General features: G+C 31.5%; 1 protein-coding gene across 2 annotated transcripts; it reads left to right on the forward strand.

Annotated features, from left to right (window-relative positions):
• The first annotated feature begins 723 nt into the window (after positions 1 to 723).
• Positions 724 to 23,847, forward strand: LOC130898265 (uncharacterized). Of its 2 annotated transcripts, none has more exons than XM_057807433.1 (6): positions 724 to 939; positions 10,902 to 11,109; positions 14,698 to 14,780; positions 18,391 to 18,533; positions 19,211 to 19,542; positions 19,601 to 23,847. In XM_057807433.1, the coding sequence occupies exons 1-6, from the start codon at positions 808 to 810 to the stop codon at positions 19,768 to 19,770; spliced, it is 1,068 nt and encodes a 355-aa protein (XP_057663416.1). In that variant the 5' UTR covers positions 724 to 807; the 3' UTR covers positions 19,771 to 23,847. The 2 variants fall into 2 exon arrangements, with proteins under 2 accessions (XP_057663416.1, XP_057663417.1); XM_057807434.1 differs by lacking the exon at positions 724 to 939 and adding an exon at positions 8,249 to 8,674.
• Positions 23,848 to 25,734: the final 1,887 nt, after the last annotated feature.

A 25,734-nucleotide genomic window follows, 5' to 3' on the forward strand; every position in this document is an offset into this window, starting at 1 on the left:
TAATTCAATTAAGCATTTTATCTGTCTGCTTTTTTATTTACGTCTCATGGTATGCTATTAGGGTTTATTGTGTAATGTTGTTTTCGTAGTCAAAATAAAATAAATAAATTTAATAAAAAAAAGTATGTAAGAAAAAATAAATCCTAAACAAATGATATATATTACGATTCAAATCTAAAAGGCTTGATATCAAATCTTAAAAGTATTTATGTATTTGTTCAAAAATATTAATTTTCACGTGGAAATTGTGGTTCCAATTTAATTGATTAGTATCCTCACTTTTAGACTAATGTACAAATTCAATATTGACGAATAATAATTAAGATGCATCCTTAATATAATTATTATATATTAACAATTCTTGTGCAGTTTTATCGAAAATTATGAAACAATATTATACTCACCCCATGTTTCGTTTTGTATTTATGGATATTATCATCAACAAACTGTAGGTAACTACACGTACATTCTCGTTATTATCCTCCTCTTTTGGATAGCAACCCTCATGTTTGAAATGTGAATCAGCACACCTGGTATCCGTCTCTAGGCAACTATATATTTCTAATTTATTTGCCTTGACATCATTGCTGAGCATAGGATATTTCTTAAGAGAAATAAAGATAGAGAAACACTCTTTTGGGTAAAATATTTTTTAAAAATATAACAAATATTGACAATAATGTAATACGTATATGTTTCATATATTGCACTGTATTTTTATTAAATTTCATATTATAAATATTGTTGTTCGAGTACAATTGAGTATTTTCAAGTTTGTAACTTGCGACAATCATTCAGTTGTAGAAAATGAAACATATGGGATACGCTAGAAGACATTTAATGTTAATTGAACAAAAAAAAGTTCCTTTGAACAGTATTATACTGCCACCTTTATCTCCACCTCTTCCTGAGGATTATCAGCACCCTGGAAAATTAATGGTAAGTCAAAGATTTTCATTTGATTAAATATATTCTTCAAAAATTAGTAAAGGGAAATTTTGAAATTTTGCATCAAAACATCTAAAATCCGAATTTAACTTCTACTAATCAAAATATCGATTATCTATTCAATTTATATTTCAAACATCAAATTCACTTCTTACACTATATTCGAATAATTCAGCTGGTATTGTTATGTTTTCATTATTTCCTAATTTATTTAAAATGCTTTTCAGCGGTGGGGTGAATTTATCCACAATGTCTTTTACTTACTTAATTTATCAAAATAATTACACTAGACTTAACAAGTTGTAGTTATAAAATCAGAAAATTCTAGGAAGTAAACAAACAAACGAAACTAACGTTTTTCCTTCCTAGAAATCATATAAAAAGCAATATAAACAAATCGCCGCTATGATCAAAAACATATTTAAAAACAAACATTAAACGAACCGGCCTATTCGCCAAATTTTAGACTTCCATTATAACCGGTCCATGTCGTGGACAAGTTCGTAGCAGTATAAAATCTGTCTAATATACAATGTTTAATCAGACCAGTATCAAGTTCGAAATTCAATTCTTTAATAATAACATTATAGTTTATTTGATAAATCTAATAACATAAGTTCATCAAATCTAGATACAAAATGAATAAACTCAAGAGCTCAACCAGAATTGACTGATCATGGGCAACTTTATAAACACAATATAAAAGAATTTAAATTAGCACTCCAGGAAATTATGAATGGTTTATCTCTCAAAATTAAGTGGAAATGCTTCAATTATCGCATGTATCAAATTGATAGCGTTTATTGTCACTAAATACTTTTTATACAACTTAGGCAAAAGCTATGAATTTTGCCTATTAAGATTTACAAGGCTCGGGGCTAAAATAATGACGGGGCTCCTTTAAGGAATTCGGAAACCCGGAAAAATTCACAAAATAATATCAATACGTTAGATTTGTGGTATCAACACATCAAAAAATACAGATTGATTTCCAAATGATGGGCCCCTCTTAGACCTGGGGCCTGGGGCTATAGCCCCCCAAGCCCCTACCTTAATCCGGCCCTGCCTATCATGTGTGATTGACAATGATAAGCAAAAAGAAAGCCGAACCAAAACCAAGCTCAGATATAATTGCCTGTTAATTATTATTAATTCTGATTTTCTCCACTTCTTGGAGATGCGCGTTTTTATTAGTTCCCAATTTGTTGAGGAAATCTCAAACTATTGTTGATATTTTCAATAATATTGCTTTTTGTATGTTTTGTGGTCAAATGTTTAATATAATAATGTATTTTGATAAACAAAAATTACGATTTTTATGTATCAACTCATTCTGTCAATTGCATTAGTTTTGACGAAATAATTTGATACAAGAAAACTTTTTTGCCGCCCTTCATGAAGTAAATTTATATTTGCTGCATGGCGTTCAAACTGGGTGCAATTGGTGCAACTTGTTGGTGAAGTAGAAGTGATTGCACCGTAAAAATATTTGGCAAACAACTGTCCCTTTCCAATCTAAATATATCTTCTGTGAACTAACTGCAACCTTACAAAATATTTCTTTATCAGTTCAACTCTACATCTAGGAACAATGCTACAGAACTTTACAAAATTCCTAGACTTTGAGACATTAGTAATTGCAATGACTTCTCTACAGATATTCAAAGTAATCACACCGTTATCAAACTATCTCTAAGACTATTTCTAAACGTGCCTGGTGACTAATAGTAAGTCAGCAATAGTAAGACTGAAAGACCGTCGAGACAGATTCAATGAAACTCTAGAAGCAGCAAATACGTTCGTTGCTAACTTTGGCTGTCTTGGACGCTAGAATATTTGATCAAATGAAGGCAAAATTGCCAGAAAATGCCTTGGACAAAGTAAGTGCATGGATTGGATCTGTAGACAAAGTTTGACCAAGTATAAGAAGAAAGTCAAATGAGTACGATATTGTACCGATAAGACTGAAAGATGTGATAGTTCTGAAAACATTCAGGGAATTAAAAGTATGTATGACGATTTGCCGACATGAAGATGGAGAAGTTAAATAAACCATAGTTAAGGATGATGAAAACTTCTCAGCTAGTAAAAGGTAAATATAAGTCGTGTATCAAGTGTTCATTTGAAGTGATAGTGCATTATAACATATACTCTCTACAATATACGGAAAATAGTTACTAACGATTCCACTAACATAGGTTGTGTGCAAACGAGTTTTTAGTTATTAAAGATCAGATTGAGAGCACCAATGACAATTTAGAAGCATTTGTCCTTATGCATACGGAGAGAAACTTTTTAACATAAACTCAAGTTTGATTATTGATAAACTGTGTGAATAAAGTTTTAAAACTCGAACGTCTAAATGAGATTATTTCGTTAAATCGAGGTTTTACGATTGTGCTCTGGCTTTATTAAGAATTTTTTATATTTTTCAACAATTTAGTAGTTCCTATAATTATTTTAACAGTATCCCTTGAATGATAAATTAGATAAAAATGTTGTTTCACATTGTTAGCGTTTAAATTCTTGAAAAATTTTAGGTGTATGTTTAGAAGTACATGAACAAATTCTATGATACTAAATTCTCGACATGTTTTGGATTTTTTTTGGATGTCTTTGTAAGTGGTAAACATAAATATTTAGTAAGATATCATCGTCTATATTTACTTTAAATCCCCCACTCTTTCTGTGGTAAAAGGGAAAATCCAGACACGAAATTCACCGTGCATCACAAGCTTCAAAAAACGAACTTTGAGTTGTGAGATTTTTGAGTTCTAATATGTTCGAGAACGTCTTATGTTGGTGTTAAACGAAAACGAGTAATAATCTACAATAAAAATGTTCCTCAAGCTTAATTTTTTGATATTCATGAACTCTTATGCGTGGGTAAAAGGCACTCAAAGCTGGAAATAAAGAGCAAGCAATATGCCTAATGTCTATCTCTTTCTGGGCGAGTGCACGGCACGCGGTGATTGACTGTATGACTAGCATCCCCGTCTCCTCTTTCCCCGCCCTTTCAAAGTAGCCAGCACGTGTCTGAGAGTATTCCTAGTAAGGTACAGTTTTCTGATTCTCCTGTTATATGTTTGATTATTTGAGTTTGTCATTATTATTTCTCATACAGTTGCTCAGATTTACCATATCAAATTTACTTTTGACTAATGGACACCGTGCATACTTAGTAATAAAACGCGTTATTTTGACCAGGTTTTTTATTTCATTTCTTTTAATTTTAATACCATTTTTAGTCATTCTAAAGTCATTCTCATGAACTATGATAGTAACACATTTATTGCATTCTTTAAATATCACTAAATGTTTTGATAACTTGTCTCATTTAAACCTCATGCTAAATAATTTCGTCTTCCTCAATACTGCTGACCACTTTATACGTCAGTACGCAGAATTGAATTTTTCCTTTAGTAGACTTACAGCTCTCTCCTGTTCGCTTTAAATGCGTCTCTGACATCCCCAGAAACTATGTGTTTAAATGGGTCTATTTTATGATTAAAATGTTGAAAATACTTTCTAAGCTGAAGCTTCAGATAAATACTTCATATTTTCACTTTTCACCCAATGCCGAAAACTGCTTGTAAACGCATTTCTACATTTTCAATGTTTTGAGGATCAAATTGTTTCGCTTATTCCTGTTCCGAATCGCAATATATATTGTTGAACCCACTAAAGTGATTAAACCATGCAGTGCCTATAATCCTTTAATTATACGCCGAAACCATAACCAATTCTAATAATATTGATTTCGATTGGTTTATTTTATCACGAATTAGAAAAAAATTGACAAACAAAAGCTGCAACATTAGTCAAGTAGATTTTGATGCCCTTAAATGTCAGCAACACAACATACAATTTCTCAATCAAAGTCGGAATTTACAATAATTACAACCGGTTCTACTGGTACCCGCTTCTCACTATAAATTTTGTATAGCTTTTTTAGGAATAAAGGCAAATAAAAATATATACTGAGATTTCATAAAAACAAAAAAAGTTGAAAATGGAGTATATACAACACATTCAAAAAACATTTTTCTCAGCCGCTTTTTTCATAATATCTAACATGTATACATATGTCGGCGTATTCTTATTTTGAAAAAAACAGTATTTTTAAATAATAATAGCAGCAACAACATGTAAAATTACTCAAAAAATTTCTTTATTCGGACAATATTATAATAACACTTTTTGTATAAATATTCCTTAACAATCACAAGTAAAAATAACGGCAAAAAATAAATTTTAGCCCAAGACAAATACACGCATTTTTTAAACTGTCTGCATTTCGGAATAAAACTACTAGGAAATTATAACGATTGATACTGAGCACCCCTCGTTTTAGAATTAACAATTTTTCTCGTCGGTCATTTTATTCTTATTTGAGGGTTGTCTGCAAACTTTCCGATCTCATTCTGAATATATCAATATAAGTTGGTAAATATATTTGTTCATGCGTTGAAGATTTTACACAGTATACGGATTCTCTGTGCCATCATTAAAATTCTGAGCAGCTGAATTTAAACAAAACCGGCTGACGACAAACGTTTAGGACAGTCAAGAACTACAACATCCAGTAACATCATAGAAAAAGTTCAACAAATAGTGCTGGGTGACCTTCGGATTAAGTTTAGAGAGATAGAAGAGGCTATCGGCATATCAGAAGAGCGCATTGGCTATATACTGATTGAAGAATTATGCATTGGTAAGCTAGCAGCGCATTGAGTGTCGCTTTTGTTTGCTTTGTATCAAAGGCGTATTCGAATGAACAATTCCCAGGCTTCATTGAAGCGGTTTGAGCGAAATTTGGGATTTTTCTTGCGATCGGATAGTCATGAAATCGACCATCTTCAAAAAGTTGAAATAATAGAAGGGAAGTGTTACGCATCATTGTTTTCCAACGTAAAGGAAGAAATTGCACAATCGCGTCCGCATTTGAAGAAAAAGTGCTTTTTCATCAATAAAACGCACATTTTGATAATTTGGTAATACAATTCATTAAATTGTAACGTCCTAACACTTTTTCTTCCTAACCAGAGAGAGATTTTTATCAGAATAGGACATTATCGCGTTTAGAAACGCCTATTATAAAGATAAAGACGCAACGATTATTTGGAAAGGATAAAAAGGTTTGACCATCGTTGTACTAATTTTATACATTTCAGAGGAATCTATGTTCAATAAGAAAAAGAAGGTTTCGTTCCTTTCGTATACTTTTCAGACAATTCTCGTATTAAGAGTTCTTTTTCACTTTCTAGTTTTATCGCGTCTCAAAACATATTATTCAATGCTTCTAGTTATAATACATTGATGTCTAATCTAATACTGTACCGATACATGGGACTCCTTCGATGAATTTGTAAGAAATCAAGTATTATTAGTATACCGTTTAAGAACCATGTTTGGCTAAATCCTATTACAGAAGTAAGTTCTTAAATTGGCTCCTCCACTACCAGACTCTCCCAGAGATGTTTAGCGAGCTGTTTTAACAGCTCATTTTATTGCAATATTTTTCTTAATTATTTATAATATATCTATCGGTGGTGTGAATTAATACACTGTCTTGTCTTCGGTTCTGCTTGTTATTTATCGGACCAATTATTCCCTCCAGCAGCTGCCTCAAATTGATTAACGTAATTGGTCCAAGACGTTTTGCCTTCAAACGCTGTCCTTGAATTTGGAATCTTTCTATCTAACTCCTTGATGTTCTTGTCTTGACAATCGTTGTCATTTTATTTTCCATATCAGATTGTATCTTCTCATCCCTCATTGTCATCTTGTTTTCGTTATCAGATTTATGGGATGAAATTCTATTTTCCACGTCAGCGACTATGTCAGTTTTCAGTGACAAAATATCAACAAAAATATTGTTCCTAGGATTAGACGTACTGTCATGGTCAAAATATTGTAGAAAACTTCTCGTTAATATTAGCCAAAATATCGTTCTTCATGGTCGAAATATTTTCTTCTATATTGACAGAAATATCGTTTTTCAATTTCGAAATCTCATTCATTATAGGAAAAATTGAGGAGATCAAGGTGGAAGACTCTTTTTTGAATAGATATTATTCTGGGCCAAAACCGTCACTTACCAATGCCGCTTTGAGTCTTTCTACTAATTCACTTACTCTTACCGGATGTTTCCAGCTCGCGATTCTCCAGTTCCGGCTTTCATTTCCGTCACTTTCAGGTCACCAAGTTTCTTAGCCATGTTTATGTCACTATATATTCACAATCTATTTATATAATTTCTATCGGTGGGGTGAATTTTTCTTTCACTCACTTAATTTATTTAAACACTTCCAATAGACTTAACCAACAAACTCGTCTATACACCCAAATCGAATTTCTCAAAATAATAAACAAACAAATAAAGAAAAGATCTTCCTAGAAATACAAAATTTTAGAATTCCATTGTAACTGGACAGGACCGGCTTCACGGCATATGTCGCGGACGAGTTCATAATATTATAATGGTATTATTATGGTGGAGTTGTGAAAGTACCCGGATGTGTCCAGAAAGGCAGACATAACATACTTATTATTTACAGTTCTTTGATTGACTTCGGTCAGCAAATACATAACAATCTCTGCAGATCGCTTACTTGGTAGATCCAATGGTGAGCTAAAGCTAAAGGCAATATAGAAATAGTATATACGACGAATTTCAACTTCAAATAACCCTCATCAGTCTCAGTTCCAATTTCTAATATGAAGGGAATCGACAGTGCATATCAACTGTTCAAGTTAAATGAGGGCTTGATTGAATTTAACACACTACGGTTCAAATGGCCATTGATCAGCATATTTCTGCTGCAATCAAATTAGATACGAATTCGGTGCTCTTAAACGCATGCTGCTCCGGTATATTTAGACCACAAAATACTCTTCTACTGTGACTATAAACCGGCACGTTCATACATATTAACTAAGTTCGAGCTACCTCAGGCACCCACCTTATTTACTAAATTGAGAACCGAGTGATTTTTTACACCTAGAGAGATGATCACAACGAGAATAACAATAATTGATAAAACTTGGGTATTTTCAAAAATTACCTATATTTTCTTGAGAAGTGCTGACACTGCTTACCCGCGCCATCTTTTTTTGGTAATGGAATTATTATCATTTGGGAATTATCATTATATGCTGAATTTAATAGCTAAGTTCTCAAAAAATATATCATATAACCTATGAGTAATAGAAATTTCTCCCTTCGATTTGACTTGCAACTTCCCTTTTTACATATTTGTAGGGTTATTTCATTACTGGCGTTTCGTATCTACGAATCAGTACGATTTGAGCATGTCAGGGAATGAAAACAATCAATATCGAAGCTTTTCCTAGATGAATATCGCCGGAAAACATTTATGCTGTGGATTTCATTTTTTAATGAACCAAGTAGTGAAAGGTGTTTATTAAATTTTGAATAATACTGTGTGTTACAGTAATTTCATAAAACAGGTTCGGAAAACGTTAATACAAAAAGTGTTATTTTCACCGCTATACGTATAAAAATATTTTGCGTCATTCGTAATAATAGTAATGTGTCAGTAAAGTGTGAGTAAAAAAATTATTTTTACCGTGGTGATTCAAGAGTGTTTTGTTTACTGGCACTTTGTCGAATGTAGCTAGGAAAACAAAGGAAGAAATAGGAAAAGTTGTTGAAATGGCATCTAAAGTTATGGTGAAAATACCTGTCGCGCCTTTCGGCAAGGTGAGTGCTGAGAGAAATGAGACTTTTGAAGTTTATTTAAAATTATATAGAAATTGTTGAGAAAATGTTTGAGAATGTCTTTTATGTACTTAATAACTATATTATTTCCGAATCATATTTCATAGGACTCGAAGTAAATTATACAAAACTTCTTATTCCAAAAACATAAGATGCTATACAATCTTAATTTGTATATTTTGTGATGGAATTGACTTAGATTACGACTAAATTGATAGAGGAATTAATTTCTATCGTTATAATTAATGCCGAATAAAACCCTCCAACTGTATGTCAATATTTTTTTGTATTTCATTTCTAAGGAAACATATTCTACAGGGTTATACTCAAAGGCTTTGACAGAATTAAGTGGTTTTGCAAAATACTTTTTCACATTAATAATATTAATTCATAAATACGGTTACTTGATTAAAATAAGATTTGCAATTTTTTTAACTGCAACTTTTTCTTCCTAATCCTTGGAATTTCTGATTAAATTTGGAGTAAATCACGAAGATATGAGAAATTAAGGAGTTAAATTATTATATGAAATAAAATTAAATGCTTTGATCCAATCGCTTTTATCATTATTAATCGTTTCCTTATTTTTACGTTTGTAGTTATAATTATATGTATATTTTTTTTGTTTTTCCATTGTTTGTGGAACAGCATTACTATTCCATTTTTAGACCTATTGATTTATTGATCTATTGATAAACTTCTTATTTAGATTTTTTCATTAATGTTTCATATTTTGTATCTATATTTACAATTATATCCTTCACTGTTATTTCTTATTCATTAGAATAATTTAATAATTTCTGAGAAAGTTGGTGGACCTTTATAATCTTTTATTACCGTTATATTTCTTATCAACCTTAAATATATTATTGAATGTTACATATTCAGTTATTTATCAGAATTATTCAACCTAGTTATCAATTATATTACCATATATAATTCGTTTATAAAATAATATCGTGCCAGCTCTACTTTGTCTTCACAATAAAATTTGTAATCATTACCAATTAATAACTGGGATGAATATACAGCGAAATAATAGAAATATGTATTCGGATTGACAGAGAGAAATATGAAGATTCAATAGAAAGACTTTTATTATTCAAGACGTGTTTGATTCCTTCTCCATGATTCATGTAAATGCATTTAGTTATACCCATCAGATGGCGATCCTACCATAAGATTAAATATTAAGAAGATAGCTGGAAGACATTAGATAGCGATTCTACCATATTATTAATTGATAATAAAAAATATAACAGTAATGAAATATTATGAAGGTGTGTTGCATTACAGATAAAGGACTTCCTCCTAGGCAGTAATAAGGTTCATTCGAACATAAAGGTTTACTGCACAACAGTGGTAAAAGGTACATTATGAAATCTGGTTAATTAAATTCAATAAGGTTTATGAATTTGTCAAATTTATTGATAAATAGGCATCTGATAGTTGGATAGTTCCATCATCCAAACTAAATTATTACTTTAATGAGTTGGTTTTGCACCGTATTCTTTTTTTATTTTTTTGTTAATATCATTTAAATTTAGGTGCTATTGAAAAAGCAATCATTGCTTTGAAAGAAAATAATAACAAAATACATACAAAACAAATATTCAATGTCATAAAGTAAAATAACTTATTACAAAACGTACAAAGACTCTCAACAATTATCATTTTTTTTTAGAATGAAATTAGAATAGGGCATAAAAAGCTTCATACAATTTCCGATCATTTCATTATTATTATATTCAAAACATTAAGGATTTACATAACACAATGTTTGAAAAATAAAAGAAAAAATCATACATACTAACTAAAACTATATTAACAAACCATAAAACAGCATTTAATTACAAAAATCAATAGAATCTATTACAAAATTTGTAAAACTACTTTGCAAAATTTTATGAATCTATAAACTTAAAATCAACATTTAAGGTCGGAAGACTTTTTATTCATAAGGATATTCATGTGGTAATTGATATATGGTAATATTTTTTATTTGGAAAGGTTTCTGCGGTGGGAATTATGATAACAAGCAAATTTGTACATTTTGGCTTTCACTTTGATGCCACTATCAAGATACCACAGATTCACATCACTTCCTAAATTAAACACCACTGTACTCTTGATAATGGATTCAGAATAGAAGTCGAAGCATCTAAATACATTTTGAACTGAACAATTCAAATATATGTTTATATTTCAGATGAATAAAAAGTCTGGTAACGTAAATAGTGAACTAGTCGTTTCTCGAACCACTGATGTTCCAAGTCGACCCATTGAAGGTTCCAGAGGAACAGAACAGACTAGAATATCTCAACTGGAGCAGAACATTAGGTTTTTACAAGAGCAGCATCAACTAATGTTGACTGGATTACATAATGAAATTGAAAATTTGAAAACTAGGAACAGAGGTATACTCACAAATAGTTTTGATATTTGTTATTTTAGTTCATTATTTTGTATATGGAATTTATTTTGTTGCCTATTTTTAATTATTCATCTACAAAATACAATTATTCCTTTCTCATGTATCTGCGCAATTACGAAAGCTGATCCCTTTGCTTCCTTTCTGACAATTTCATTTGTTGACATCCATGTAGTGCTAAAGTTGCCTCATTGGGAAAATAATATTTTTGAGGAATATCGGATTGTGTTGGCTTTTATTTATAAGTACGAGAGCTGATCATTGTGCTCTGCCATGACCGAAAACAAAAAATTTATAATCACCTCACATTGTATTCTATTATGAATAGACTCATTGCTTGAAACTGACAAAGTCTGTACTGTTAGAGCAGGTCTAATGTATAACCCCAGTGACATATCAGTGAAACATATGTCGAGGAACTGGTGATGGATACACTAAAAGAATCTACAGTATCATATGACATAGTTTAGCATTCAAGTTAAACACCCTCAACGACTATTGAATACGAAACTGTTTTAAAAAAAGCCCATGTTCTCGTGTTGTAAGATTGTTGTAGTATTAGACAAACATTTCAAGATGGTGGTCTCTCATACCTTGTAGTACATAATTACTATCAAGCTGAACTTGAAACTCGCACAATGGATATCAGGAACGGTAAGAGATGCACACAAATCGCAGCTATCAAGATCTTGAAATAATTTTGACTATGTTAAAACATATTTCTTGTTCAACATATTAAGACACTGTTTATGCAAAATTAGTGTTTCTAATTAGATGTATGGTTTTAGCCATATTTTGTTAATTAGTATAAATACTCGATAAATATTCGATATATTATTGTTCAGTTTGGTGAAAAGCTTTATAATTTCAATTTAATAAATAGTATAATCAATTCAATCGTTCCCTTTCCTCGCGGCGAATACATTTGCAATCGACCTTCAACTCACTATAGAGAAGAGAAAGAAAATGAACAATTAGTATGAGTAGTATGAGAGAGTCATAGAGCCATCGCTATTACATGAAGAGCAAAAATGGAAATATCGATATTAACCGCTACCGAAAAAATTCAAGATGCAACCTACAGCAGAAAAGATCATGCTACGAAGGCGCGATAAAAAAGCCCGGTATGTTGCGCATAGTTAAGCAAAGGATAACGAACCCAGTCACAAGTCTACCATTACAATAGCCGCTGCTTACAGGTTGTTTCCTAAACTTAAAACTCTTGCGTTTTAACGATTTTCTTAGAATAATGAAGTCATGTGTATGGGATATCAATGATTTGCTAAGTTTGAACTATCTTTCCACTTATTTTGGTTTTTATCACAATAAAAACCGAAATAGGTGGAAATGTCAATTTTTACCTATTATTTTAAACTAATTCTTGATGAAAATATTGTTAAAAATTTGAATGAATATAAAAAATTGAACTGTAATTATTGTGTAATCTGTAGCGATCTATTGCCTTAACAGCTAAGCTCAGTACCGCAGCATTTGTACCGCTCACCTTTGCGTCATATAAGAATTTATATTATTCCAAATAATATCAGGCAGTGAAATTTTCTTCTGAAATAAAGAACTTTAATGTATAACGATGTCGTACTGAGAAGCCATTAAAATTTCAATTGTAGATATTTTACTATAATCTGTCAAAATTTTGTTTGATAGCTTTTTCAAAATTATTTTTCAATTTAAAGTACCGTAAAGCTTTATTGTGAAAAAAGTTGTTGTTGAAATCAACATTTAAAATATTTGTTTTGAGGGATGATTTTTAGGTACGACTACTTTCAATAAATATGTTTTTATAAATTTTCCATTATCAAGTGATAAAGGGGGCCCACTTGAAGTGATCTAACTCTTCTAACATATAACTCGAAAACGAAGTAACGGATACTGGAATGTTCTGAGATTTTTTGAACTTTTACACTTGTTAAATAAAAGTAAGATTGGTCTACGTGATTTTTTGGATTCACTCCACTGGTTTGATTCAATACAACAAAAAGCATCTGTTTACCTTTGTACCAACCCGTCAAATACTTTAATCACTCATGATACGAATTGGTTTTAAAGATCAATTTTAAAATAAGCTTCGTCACACTTATTAAACAATGGCGACATTGGTTTTTTTCACTTTTAAGATTTCACGATTTGTGAATACCTAATCTAAATGTTTTGATGTACACATCATATATATCTTTATACCTACCCGAACCAAATATTATGGAAACTGAACATAGTAAAATTTCCATTATTTATGTTTTGAGACGTGATAATCCAGTTTTTGTTACTAAACTGAAAATTGGAAATAACACTTGCTAAACGTTTGCAAAGAAGCATTGCGCCTCACTATTTTAAAGACAATTATATATCGTTTTTCGTAGCACAGGTGGCAACACAAATATAGTGTTAAGCGCTAGCGCCAGTTTGATAATATTTGTGGGCTTGAGTTTTCCTTAGCTATTTGTCTCCATAATAATAAACGATTAAATAATCCAATTATGTATCAAAACCTTTTAGTGCTGAGTATAGAAAGTAAAAGAAAGAAATATAAAAGAAAAAAACACCAAAAAATAATTTTATTTTTCAAAATCTGATGAAGCTTATGAAAGTGAAAATGAAAAAGAAACGTTTCAACTTTCAATGATTAATCGTGCAAATTTTTCCATTGATTTGGTTTGAATACCGTTTCTAAATACATTTATTATTTTCTAAATATTCTTAAAGGGTTCCCTAATTGAGTTTCAAGTTAAATTCATCTTAATCATAATAATCTCACGAGCTGGCCCACTGATTTAGATAGTAAAGCCGGTCCTGTTCTATTAAGTTGATTTAGACTAAAGTTTGGCAGATGCGCTGGGTACTTTTGGTTATATCTGTTTATTTATTTTTTATTACATATTTATATTATGTGATGACTCTTTTTATAGAGACGTGCTATAAGAGGGCATTTTGATTTGTTTGAGTCAAACTAGAGATTTCCAGTAAATCAAATTTGGAATGGAATAATACTATTTAAATGAGGTTCAAGCAGCTGTAGCAGTCAGTGAATCATTTTAAATCATATTGAACACATCGGTATAGTAAATACTAAACCAAACGGTGTATTTAAATACATTAGATAAGTGTTTAGTAATAATTGTTATTGGATAGTGAATAGTTTAGTGTATTCATGGTAAATACACTAAACCCCAGACGTTGCATTGTTATTTTCATAAGACCGGAAAGTGTAGAAATGGGTTAAGATGCTGATTCAAACTTCCAGTCCCGGCTATACAGAGGTTCCAGGTGAACTTACTTGTAAGAAGGGGGTAATGTTACGAACTAGCCTGCTGATATAGACCGTGAAACCGGCCCTGCTCTATAATATTGATCTATATTTGGCGGATTCACTGATTAAATAAATAAAAACAATATTACAATAATATGAACGTCTTTCTCATACAATTAATTCTGACTCTCTGACGGGCGTCTTTCATTTAATATTTTAATTTAAGATATTTTTTCTATGTTAGGCGTACCATTTTTTGATTTTTATATTATAAATTACTTGATACTCATTTGTTCAATTATATTTCAGAGTTGCAATTTCAATTGGTTTTTGTTAAGGGAGCAGGAACACCTAGTTCTCCATCTTCGCCTGAAGATGATACGAAACACAAGGTGAACACATTCTATTCTTTTATTAAAGAGACCATCTATGTGAATAGATTAACTAAATATTGAATATTTTTCTTTTCATCTATAATAAATTTCGTTAGTTTTTGTTCATATATATCTTGTTAGATAATTTTATTCTTGATAAAAGTTTGTACATTTTGGGACTGACAGGAATTTTAACCAATAGTAAAATACTTCAATTTTCAACAATATCAAAAAAAATTATTCATAAAAGTTTTTTTGAATATAAACAATATTTAGCCTACCAACGTAACAATTTTTTATGGTTCTAATCAAAATAAAGAATACTAGTATCTTATGTCCATTTCGGGGAATTTACATATTAATGCAATAATATTTCAAGGGACAGTTTTATCTAATTAATTATTTATACTAGGTATGATATCAACGTTTATTGAACGTATGTAAGTATGAGTAGTTAACTCTTGATCAAAATACTGATGTTTTTCATAAAATGTCTAAGAAATAAAATACCTATTTCGTATTTTCCTTTTTATACTGTTTTTTTTTATTAAGAATTCAGTTAATAGTGAACAGTGATTCATAAAAAAATTTCCATGCTCCATATCTTCTTGAAACTTAAATATTCTCTCTCACTCTCTCTCTCTCTCTCTCTTAAAAATGCCTACGTTAGTCATATATATAATACTTCTATATGGACAATCTCTATAAGTGGAAGCTTTTCTCTAACTATATCTCTATCCTCTGCAGTCTTTTCTACATTTATTTTCATGCCAAATTGCTTGAGTGTGTTGTTCCAAATACAAAAGTTTGTCTGTAGATCTTTGTTGTTTTCTGCAATAAGGACGATCTCATCAACATATGCTCCTTCAGATATTTTCACTAATTGCAGGTTTCTCTATTCAAGGCACATTTTCTTTGAATTAGATGTGCACCCTCAGTTCTCTCAATATCAATAAATCCAATTTCAATGGTAAATACGTGATCTTGTACACTTCTACCTTTACTGAATCCACTTTGTGCATCATTTAGTGTATTTTCAACGTTTGTTGTCAGTTTGTTATCTAGAATTTTTTCGTAAACTTTCTTCGAAGTACTTAGTAATGTTATTCCTCTATAGTTGTTACATTGTTTGTTATTTCCTGACTTTAAAATGGGTAGTAACATTGCTATCTCCCAGTCTTTTAGGTCTTTTAGTATCTGTGACGTGTCCCAAGCTATGTTACATATTTTTGTAAATACGTCTATACCACTAGTTCATTATTATCTTTTGTTCCTATAAGTATTTGCATAAACTATGAATTCCACCTTTCTATTATTTTTGCTTCTTGTGTTAAAATTATGCCATTTTCATACTCTATGTAAATTTCACCTTGTTTCTTATCATTTCTTAACGATTCAATTGATTTGTAAAACAGTTTCTGGTTTCCTTAGCTGTTTCTTTCCAGTTTGTTACCGACGTTTGACCAACTCTCTTTATTTGCTTGCAAGATATTGCTTCCAAGTGCTTTTTTCCTTTCTTATTTCTTCCTTTATTTGGTTCGTCCACCATGGAGTCAATTCTTTATTGTTAATTGTTATTTCACATACATGTCCTACTGTTTAACTTATCCCCACTTTGAAAACACTCCAAGTTTCTTCCAAGTCTTATGAAACGCTTTTCAATTACTTAATGCATTTATTTTCTGTTACTTTATGAAGGTATCTTTCTGCTAATTCTTCCTCTTTCAATTTATATTTTCCTTTATTTATTTTACTATTTTATCATGTTCCCTCACCGTAGTTACTAGGAGAAAGTGATCACTACCGATGTTATTATTATTATTATTCTGTTTATTTTCTCCACTATAACGTGGTCAATAATAGATCTTTCCTCTTTGCTTTTCACTTCCCTTGTGTTCTTGTGTATATCTTTGTGTTGGAACCATGTATTTGTTATTATCAGGTTATGTAAAAAGCAAAAGTCAAGCAATTGTTGTTTCTTATTTCCTCTCCATATTTACCTATATTTACCATATTTACCAATTCCTCTATATATTTCATCTTGCTTCGCTACTCTACTCTTAAAATGTCGTACTAGATATATTTTTCCTTTTGCATTTGATAATGTTTATGTCAAATTATGTCAAAATTTATCTTTGTAATTTTTATGCCACAATAATACTAGATGTTTTTTCCTTATCTAATCACACTATCATTATCCTTTCTGATTGAGGCTCCCATTTGTGAATACATTGATCAAGGTTTCTATGTACTAAACAACCCACGCCTGCTGCTGTCCTTTTTATTGGGCTACGCTACTATAAAGTATTATATGTCCGTTCTTAAGTATTATTTTTCTTACCCCTTTTTCTTTGTTTTGGCTAGACCCAAAATATGCACTTTCGATCTTTCAAACTCTCTATCCATTTCCCATTGATACTTTTAGTGTTCGAAGCAGCTATTTTATATTTGTATTCTCTTTTTCCTTTGTCCATTATTCTCTTTCGCCTAGCGATTGCTTTGGTTTTTGCTCCATTTTTACATATTCCACGTTCGTTGCATGCGTCATTTCCAGGTTTGCCTTGTTTATCTGTGTTGTTTACCTTCCGTGTTACCTTTTTCAGCTGCTGTTCTAACGATTTCTCTTCGGGCGATCTATTACTGAGTTTTCTTTTACCATTTGTGAATTTTCTTTCTTCATCTTCATAGTCTGTTTCCATATACAAACATTCTTTTTCTTTTAGTGTTTGACAAACTTTATCGTTGATTATTAGTTTATTATATTTAATAAATAATTGTCTTTTTAGTAGTTGCCTCTTTTCTTCTCTTATTTAGAATAATTCCCCTCAACCCAAATATCAGTCCCGTTTAAATTTTTTGTATTTCGCGGAATTTCAATTTTTTTTGTAAATTTTAGCAAATTCGCCAGAATTGGTTTGGCTTCTTTCCCATTATATTTTCCAATTCTCCTTCATCTTCCAATTCATTTTTATTTAAGTTAACGCGCATCAGTTCTAATATTCTAATTACTTTATCTTGAGTGATAATCTCGTTTTCAGTGTTTGTATCCGCCAAACCTTTCAGGTTGAGATTTTTCTTTCTTACTTCTTTCTCCAGCATTTCAATCCTTTTTTCTTGTTTTATGAATTTATCCAGTAGAGTATTATTTTCTTTTTCTTTCTGCTTCACCTTTTGTACAAAGTTTTCTAATTTATCATTCATAACTTTCAATTTGATTTCTATCCGTGTAAACAGTTCCTCTATTTTCTTCATTTTTTAGTTATACACAACGATAAGTGTGTCACCCAGCTCAACACTTTTGAGGTTCCTCCCTTCTTTGTGTTAACTTATTCGTTTCAGTTTATGTGTCTAGAATTTAAGCACAAGCCGGCAACGCCTTAATTTATTTTGTTGTAGTTTTGTTAATGGCTATTAGCTCATCACTTAAAACCTTTTTTTGTTTGTTATTTACCTGTAATTGCAATAATAAACACTATTCACTCACTGTTACTATTTACAAAATTCTTCTCAGAACAAGTCTCGATTTTTGGGTAAATTGTAGATAAGAAATAAAAATGACTGGTCACACCTTAGCACAACGTTGCCGTCCTTGCCTCACTCGGTTTTATAACACATTAAAATGTTCCAGGTATACTCCAGCCCAAAACCTTTTAACACAACACCTCTCCAAGTGGAAATTTTGGAGAAGGAGTTGGCGGAAATGAAACTACAAACTCAAGAAATTGAAAGCAGGAACGCTTATTTATCTGCAATTGTGGATGAGCAAAAGAAGTAAGCGTAAGGAAACACAATAGTTTTCGTATTTTTATATGTATGTAGTTCATTCTGTAAATTTGAGTATATGCAAGATTTTGTTCTCTCCAAACTTGTTTTGAATATTTTGAAATCCAAGTTATGATTATTTATTTATAATGTGATGTCTTTTTCACAATTTCATTAAGTCGTATGATATCCATAAGAAAGATAAAAAATGTTGAATTTGAAAAAAAAAACACGGATTTATAGGAGGACAATTTGAATGAAAGGAATATTTAATATAGTTTGAATTGGATTATAAAAAAATTTATTACTGCTTACAAAATTCTATTCCATTACTTTTTCTGGTCAGATACTGTTTTTGTATTATCAAGGAGCTATTTTGCTTAGTAACGTTTCTAATATGAATGTGTTAGTTGAATTAACTAATGAAGCTAGCGCTGCTACAGAAAAAGTAGGCATGCGCCAAAGGTAAGCGATAGTAAGCTGTTTAGCATGAAACCTACTATTTCAAATCCGTGTCTGTAAACAAACCAGTGTAGCCGTTCTCACCGTTTATATAATTTTTTTTTGCTCGAAAAGCATGAAACAATTATGATTTTAGCACATGTTATGAAACTGTTTTTCAGTTGTTGATGAATACACAACAAGAAAATTTCCAAAATTAATAATATCAAATAATTAATTTTCAGAAAATTAGAAAGATACGAACGAGATCGCGAAAAAGAACGAGAGCGTGGTGGTCAACCGGATCCAGAAATTCTTCGTAAGCTTGATGACGCAGAAGCGATTATTCGGAGATTACGTAGAGAAAATTCTGATCTGCGAAGAGAAAATTCGGAGCATTGTAATCATCGGGAGTTTTCATACTCCCATCAAAGGAATGGAGATAACGGTTATGGATCACCTAGAAATGGTCAGGGACAGTATTCTGGAAGAGGAAATGGTGGACGCCAACGGGGAAATGGTGGACATTACAGAGGCAACTGGTTTCCTCCCTTACATTCTCAAAGTTACTGGCAAGGTAAATGTTCCATATGACACTTATCCTTTTGTACATTTCTTTAAAACTCTATTTTTAGGTGGTCGTAACCAAGAGAAATCACTAGCTGGAGAAAATGGCGGAGGTCTCCCAAATCTCCAAGGAAACGAGGGTCATTATCAGAGCAGGCGAGGCTCCAATAATAACCATTATAATAATGGTGAAAATCGGAAATATAGAGGTGGTCAAAAGCATGGCAAACAAACGTAATTGGGGTAATTACGTTAGAATCCTTAGATGCTTTTAAAGGCTGTCATATTTTTTATTAATATAAATGTTGACTAGGTATTCCTTTCCCAGATGGCAAAAACTGGCGTGAAGGAATAAAAGGCAAAATTAAAAATACGTAATAATGATTGTGAAATTTCTTTAAAAACATGTGATAAAAGTTATTGGATATACAGCTTGGACAGAGTGTTATTCGAACCGTTCATGGTTAAGAGACTTTATAATGCCATGGAACATTTTGATGGCCAATACTTGATCATTACCTTCACTCGCATCAAAAAATAGATTTTTGGAATTTTGTTAAAATGGATATCTTCACACATTCAATTCAATATATGTAAATTTTAAACAGTAACTGTTCTCGTAAATACTTTGGGTCTTACTCAATTTTATTTCAGCTATTCAAAGCACTATCTACTCCCTAGATTTTCCTTAGAGATAGACACTTGAGACACAGGAATTATTTATTATACTAAGGGTCCAATTTGTTTAAAATTTTTATTGAATATTTGTTCCAATCAGTATTTATGAAAAATTGGTACGTTATTTTCATTTATTCCTATCACTTAAGTTCATAGAATCTAAAAAAAATATTTTTTACAGTGTATATTTTTATATTTGAATTAAACTTGTATTTAATTTCTTGATGCAGCTTCAATAGCTTCAGAATAGAATGAATGAAAATTATTTAAAATATTATTTACAAAATGAATTATTCTTTTCATATATGTAAAATAACGGTAATCAGTGGCTCAACAGTTACACTTCCAAAAAATATCTAGTGGAAATAGTTGATCAATTTCCAAGTTGTATATTTGATAACAAAATATGGAGTTTGTCAAAAATAAAGTGAAAGAATTTGTGATTTTTCCACCTGGGATCTAGCATTTCAACTCATTAAATAAATTTTTCAATTTTAAATCCAAAAATTCGTATTTGGATAATTAGTCGTTTCTTTTTGTCCCCAAACAACATGCCAAACCAATGAACTTCCTTTCATGTATGTAGTGTACTTTTCAAGAATTGAAAAAGAATGGAAAAAACGTGTTTTTTAATTTGAATTTATATTCCATAGAGTTTATAGAAATAACTGATAATGTATTACTGTTGATATTTAAAATGTGTTTAAAATTGTAGTGGAAAAAAAAAGCTAATAAGATATTTTGTAACATTTGCGAAAGTTTTAGCGATATAGCTACGTTAGGTTTAGTTAGGCAGTTCTGGTGGGCACATTTTCTCCTTAGCAGACATCACACTCCATAATATACTGACGAATAATTTTTGGAAATCAAAATATTGAAATTTATTGTACTCAAGCATGTCTGTATTATTATCAATAGAATATATTCTATATGTTTTTAGAGCTATTTATTATATCAATTATTTATAATTTACATTCTTTTAGATACTTGTGATAAAACAATATCTGATGTATGATGTTTCTTATAACTTCTTATACTCTATATAAGTGAGTACATCACGTCAATTATCTCTATTGCATACAGTGAGTAGATACTTTTTTACTTATATCATATGTATATATGAAGTTGACAATATCTGTCAATATAAAAAATACATACTTGATATCATTTTGCTATGGTTATAAAATTGTCTTACTAATATAATTATATTTATCACATGTTAATTGCCAATATTATTGATGGGCTTTCTACCTCTCTGGCTCACTTTCGACTTAACAGGATATTTAACTCGACACCCGATATCTAAGATGCCAATTCCACACCATAGCCATCACGGACAATCCGGAATGCAGCTGGAGGAGAAAGAAACTACAGACCACGTCATCATTCAGTGGCCCGCACTCATACGTACAAGGTTCAGGGGAAAGTGTCGTACCATCGCTCCGAATCGACCTTACAGCAGTAACTAAAGGAGGTGCCCGAAACACCAAAAGAATATGGAAAACAAACCAGCAACGAGCACCACACAAACAGGAAGCAACTATGCACTAGCTGCTAAGAAAACGACAGGACAAAGAACGCCCGAGCTTCTGAGTACTGCAGAACATGCAGACACTCATAGCAACACTAATCGCCCAACAGGTAAAGTAAAACCGAGGATAACAGGATCATTAAGTTAGGTGAGTGAAAATATTTCCAAAACACAAAATCAGAAAAAAACAAATTAAGACGTCCAGAATAAGAAGCCAACAGGCTAATCTCTTAACAGATTATCCCATAGAAAACAGGGGAGAGGAAGGAGTCTACGCGCGAGACTGCGACGCGAATGAGGATGGGGACCTGTCGAATAGAAAGGGGGTTGGTGGAATGTTCTTCGCACCCATCTGTTGATTTATCCGGGGGTGGATGCTTAGAGGGACGAGATTTCTCACGCGCACGTGTGCGTGTGTGCCTACGGCAGTCTGGTTCACTTCGTCGGACTAGAACCTTCTCGAATTGCGCTCGTTAAAATGTCAGACATCGTCCTTGGAAGACCTCTGACACCAAATGACTCTTTAGTTAGAATGGAGGCAAGAACAAGTGGCCTTGCTCATCACTTCAAGAGGTATGCATTCATTTTGTCACGGAGAAGAGGATCATCTCCTATTGACAAGGCCTTCCTGAAGGCGACGACGACAAGAGTAATCCTCAGGATTTACCTAGTTACGTAAAAAGGTTCAAGCCAATATACACATTTAGTTTTTCGAAGGACATCGGCCTTTGGTAGCTGCAAGTGGGTTAAGACGAACCTATCAGAAAGCGCAAACTATATTATCTACACTTATAATTGAAATTAAGTGAAGTGAATCTAGTATATAAAAGTATTTGAAAAGGCCACCTATGTCGCCTTTACAAAGTTGTCGATTACAATAGCTCTGATATATAACCGTATCACTTTTTCTTTCAACACATTAGACTAGCTTGGTATATATGTATATTTGAACACCTAGAAACGTCGCATCCCTTTGAAATTTCGTATCATCAAGGACCAATAACAGTAGAATTTCATAAATTCACACCATGATCCTAATCAAGATTAACAGATTTCGCAATTATTTTATATCAGATTTCTGGTAGTACTTTGTACCAACTAAGAAGGCATGTGCACAGATATACTTATTATTTAATTTAATCATCGAAGTAAAACGCGGTATGATCCCAAAAACAGTTTAACAACCACTTATCTCATCAAAAGAAGGAAGCAAATGTAAAATTTACCCACTTTTTAAAAAATTATGTACTTTATATATAAATTAATAATAGTGTAATATTTCTGACGGTGGGGTATCTCTTACTGACTTAATTTCTTTACACACTTGCACTAGACTATAATAATTAAAATCGATTACTTATATAATTTATTTAAATTTACTGATTTAAACCAGAAATAATTTATAAAGTAATTCTATAAATTAAACAAACAAACATATAAATGAAAAGGCCTTTCTAGAAATTGTTTTTTTTTTCAGCAAAATGTTGTAGTTATACAGACAATAGCGACGAAACAGTTCATTTTTTAAAATCCCACAACGATGACGTTGCGTTTTTGTCAAAATTGCAACAATAAATTCACGGAAATCCATTTTGAATTTAACTTACCCCAGTCCGTGTGAAATATTTATTCCAAACTACATGTGTTTATCAAAGCGTTATTTTGAAAGCTTACTCAAGATGTTTGTTATACTTATCACTATCGCTTATAACATTTACGGTCTTTTTACATTAGTAGAATAGTAATTGCAGCAGTCACGAAAGTGAGTTTCTAGTGCAATGTACTTATATGTATGTGTATACTTATTATATTTCTAACAATGAACTAGTACTTCTGAATAACCTACAATACAGATAATTGACGTGGTATAATTTGAAGCCTGCTCTAAATGTGATCAAAATCATAGGTGTGGTGGGAAACACTAGGAGGACCACACCAGTAAAGAAGCTTTAAGTGAATCTTTTTATCGGCTACACTATTCGTTCCACCTTGTCAACTATCTACCTACGCCTATGATTGTCCTTAATATATGAAAGTGTGTATATGCATATATTCATCTAATGTACACATATTTGAGAAAAGACATTAAAATAAAAACATACTATAGTTGTTGTTTATTATATTCTGAACTATCAAGTACAATAGTATAATTAATTTGTTCGATTTATTTGTCCCTTATACAGTAACTACACTTTATACTGAATATAACGAACGATTTTTATGGTAAATAAAAAACACCAATTTTTGGTTTATTTCTCATCAATAATTTTATCAGTCTCAAAAATTACTGTTTGTATCAATCATCTGATATTACTACAGCACCTATCCATCTTCAATTAGCTTTTATTTGCCTATTTTTTCCACTCCGGGTGATAGAAATCTAGGACTCTGAATCAATGAATAAAATCAATGAAGAAATTAACAATGAGCCATAAAAAAATGCATGCAGTATTTTCTTCATCAATCTCTAATTTTTCCAATGATATTATATTTGCTAAGTGTGACAAGTATCAAACCCTTATCTTGTTTAGAATTAGACAAAAATCAGTACAAGTCATCTCCATTTAAAGTTATAAAAAGTTCGGTTATTATCAAATCTACGCTGCAGTGGCGTTAGAAAGAAAGATATTCAGTACGCAAGACACAACGGTTTCTAGCGCATCCAAAATCGCTTCTTGGGCACTAGCGAAAATCTGATCCCATTTCTTCTGAACTGTAAAAGTTGAACGCTTACTAACTACAGCAAAAACTATTGAAATTTTTTGCGCAATGCCCAGTGCAGTGATAGATTCTAAGAGGCCTTTAAAATAGATGTCCTCTATCATGAATAGACAAAATATTTTCTTTATTAAGGTTATCGTCGCTGAGGTCAAAATGTTTATCTAAATAGTGGCAAATGTCAAAAAATCGAAAACTGCACTTCGAAAACCGTCTACATCTGCTTGATTCTTTTCATCCTTAGATAGGAACAAAAATTTGTTCTTTCCTAACACTAATTTCTTCTTTGGAACGTTTCATACTTGCAAAGAGTTGTTTTGGTTTTCCAAAGAAGTCCAATTTGGTTTTTCTATGGTGGTATTATCAAGAAAATTAAGAAATACAGCGGTTTCGAATCATCGAATGTTTTTAGTTGATCTTGGTCCAAAACCTAGTGGTTATTTTAACGCATATAGGAACAAAAGCGAGAAAATACGAAACAATAACAGGATAAAATTTTGAAAACGTTTCAAGAGCCACACCTAAGGACAATCACTTAGTTCGTACATGTTTGACAAGCTCTTGCCATTGTATTCGCGAATTCTTTCTCCTAGTACATTTTTACTGCACAACCCGGGACAATCTGTGTCCAGTGGGCAGACAAGGCGGGACGCGGGACAAGCAAATGGAAATCGGGACTGTCCCGGTAAATCCGATATGGATGGCAACCATAGGTCCCAATATCATTCTAATATCTGACCCATTCATTTCACTCTTTTCTTCCTTCACTAACAACTATGTACTTTGTTTTAATAAATCCAAATCTTGCTTTAATTTGCAGTCAGTTACATAACAATCTCCCATGATAATACTATGATTTCCTTGAGATACTTTCGTATTCGATTCTCCTGCGTTTCAATATAATGAAATCTGTCAAAATAATACATACACATTTGCTGGATTCGATATAACTTTTAAGGAAGTATCTAACAAACCAATTCCAGCATTCCTAAAATAAGTTGTTTGATAATTATAAAATTAAAAGGATTACGCGAAAATTTATAGCGAGGTAACAAAAATTAAGTCGCCATTATTTTGACATATTTTTAATCTCGGAGATATCGAAACTCCCCAACATATTCGTCGAATATAACTTTTTTGTTTGTTCTTCTAATAAATATAATTTGTATATTAAATGAAAGATTTGCATAAGGCAATACAATTTTCCTAGAAGCAGCCCATAATCAAGATCTCCCGAATCATGAATAAAACCACATATGAAGCCCTAAGTTGTTT

Source organism: Diorhabda carinulata, chromosome 9, assembly GCF_026250575.1.
Source record: "Diorhabda carinulata isolate Delta chromosome 9, icDioCari1.1, whole genome shotgun sequence".
NCBI classification, from domain to species: domain Eukaryota; kingdom Metazoa; phylum Arthropoda; class Insecta; order Coleoptera; family Chrysomelidae; genus Diorhabda; species Diorhabda carinulata.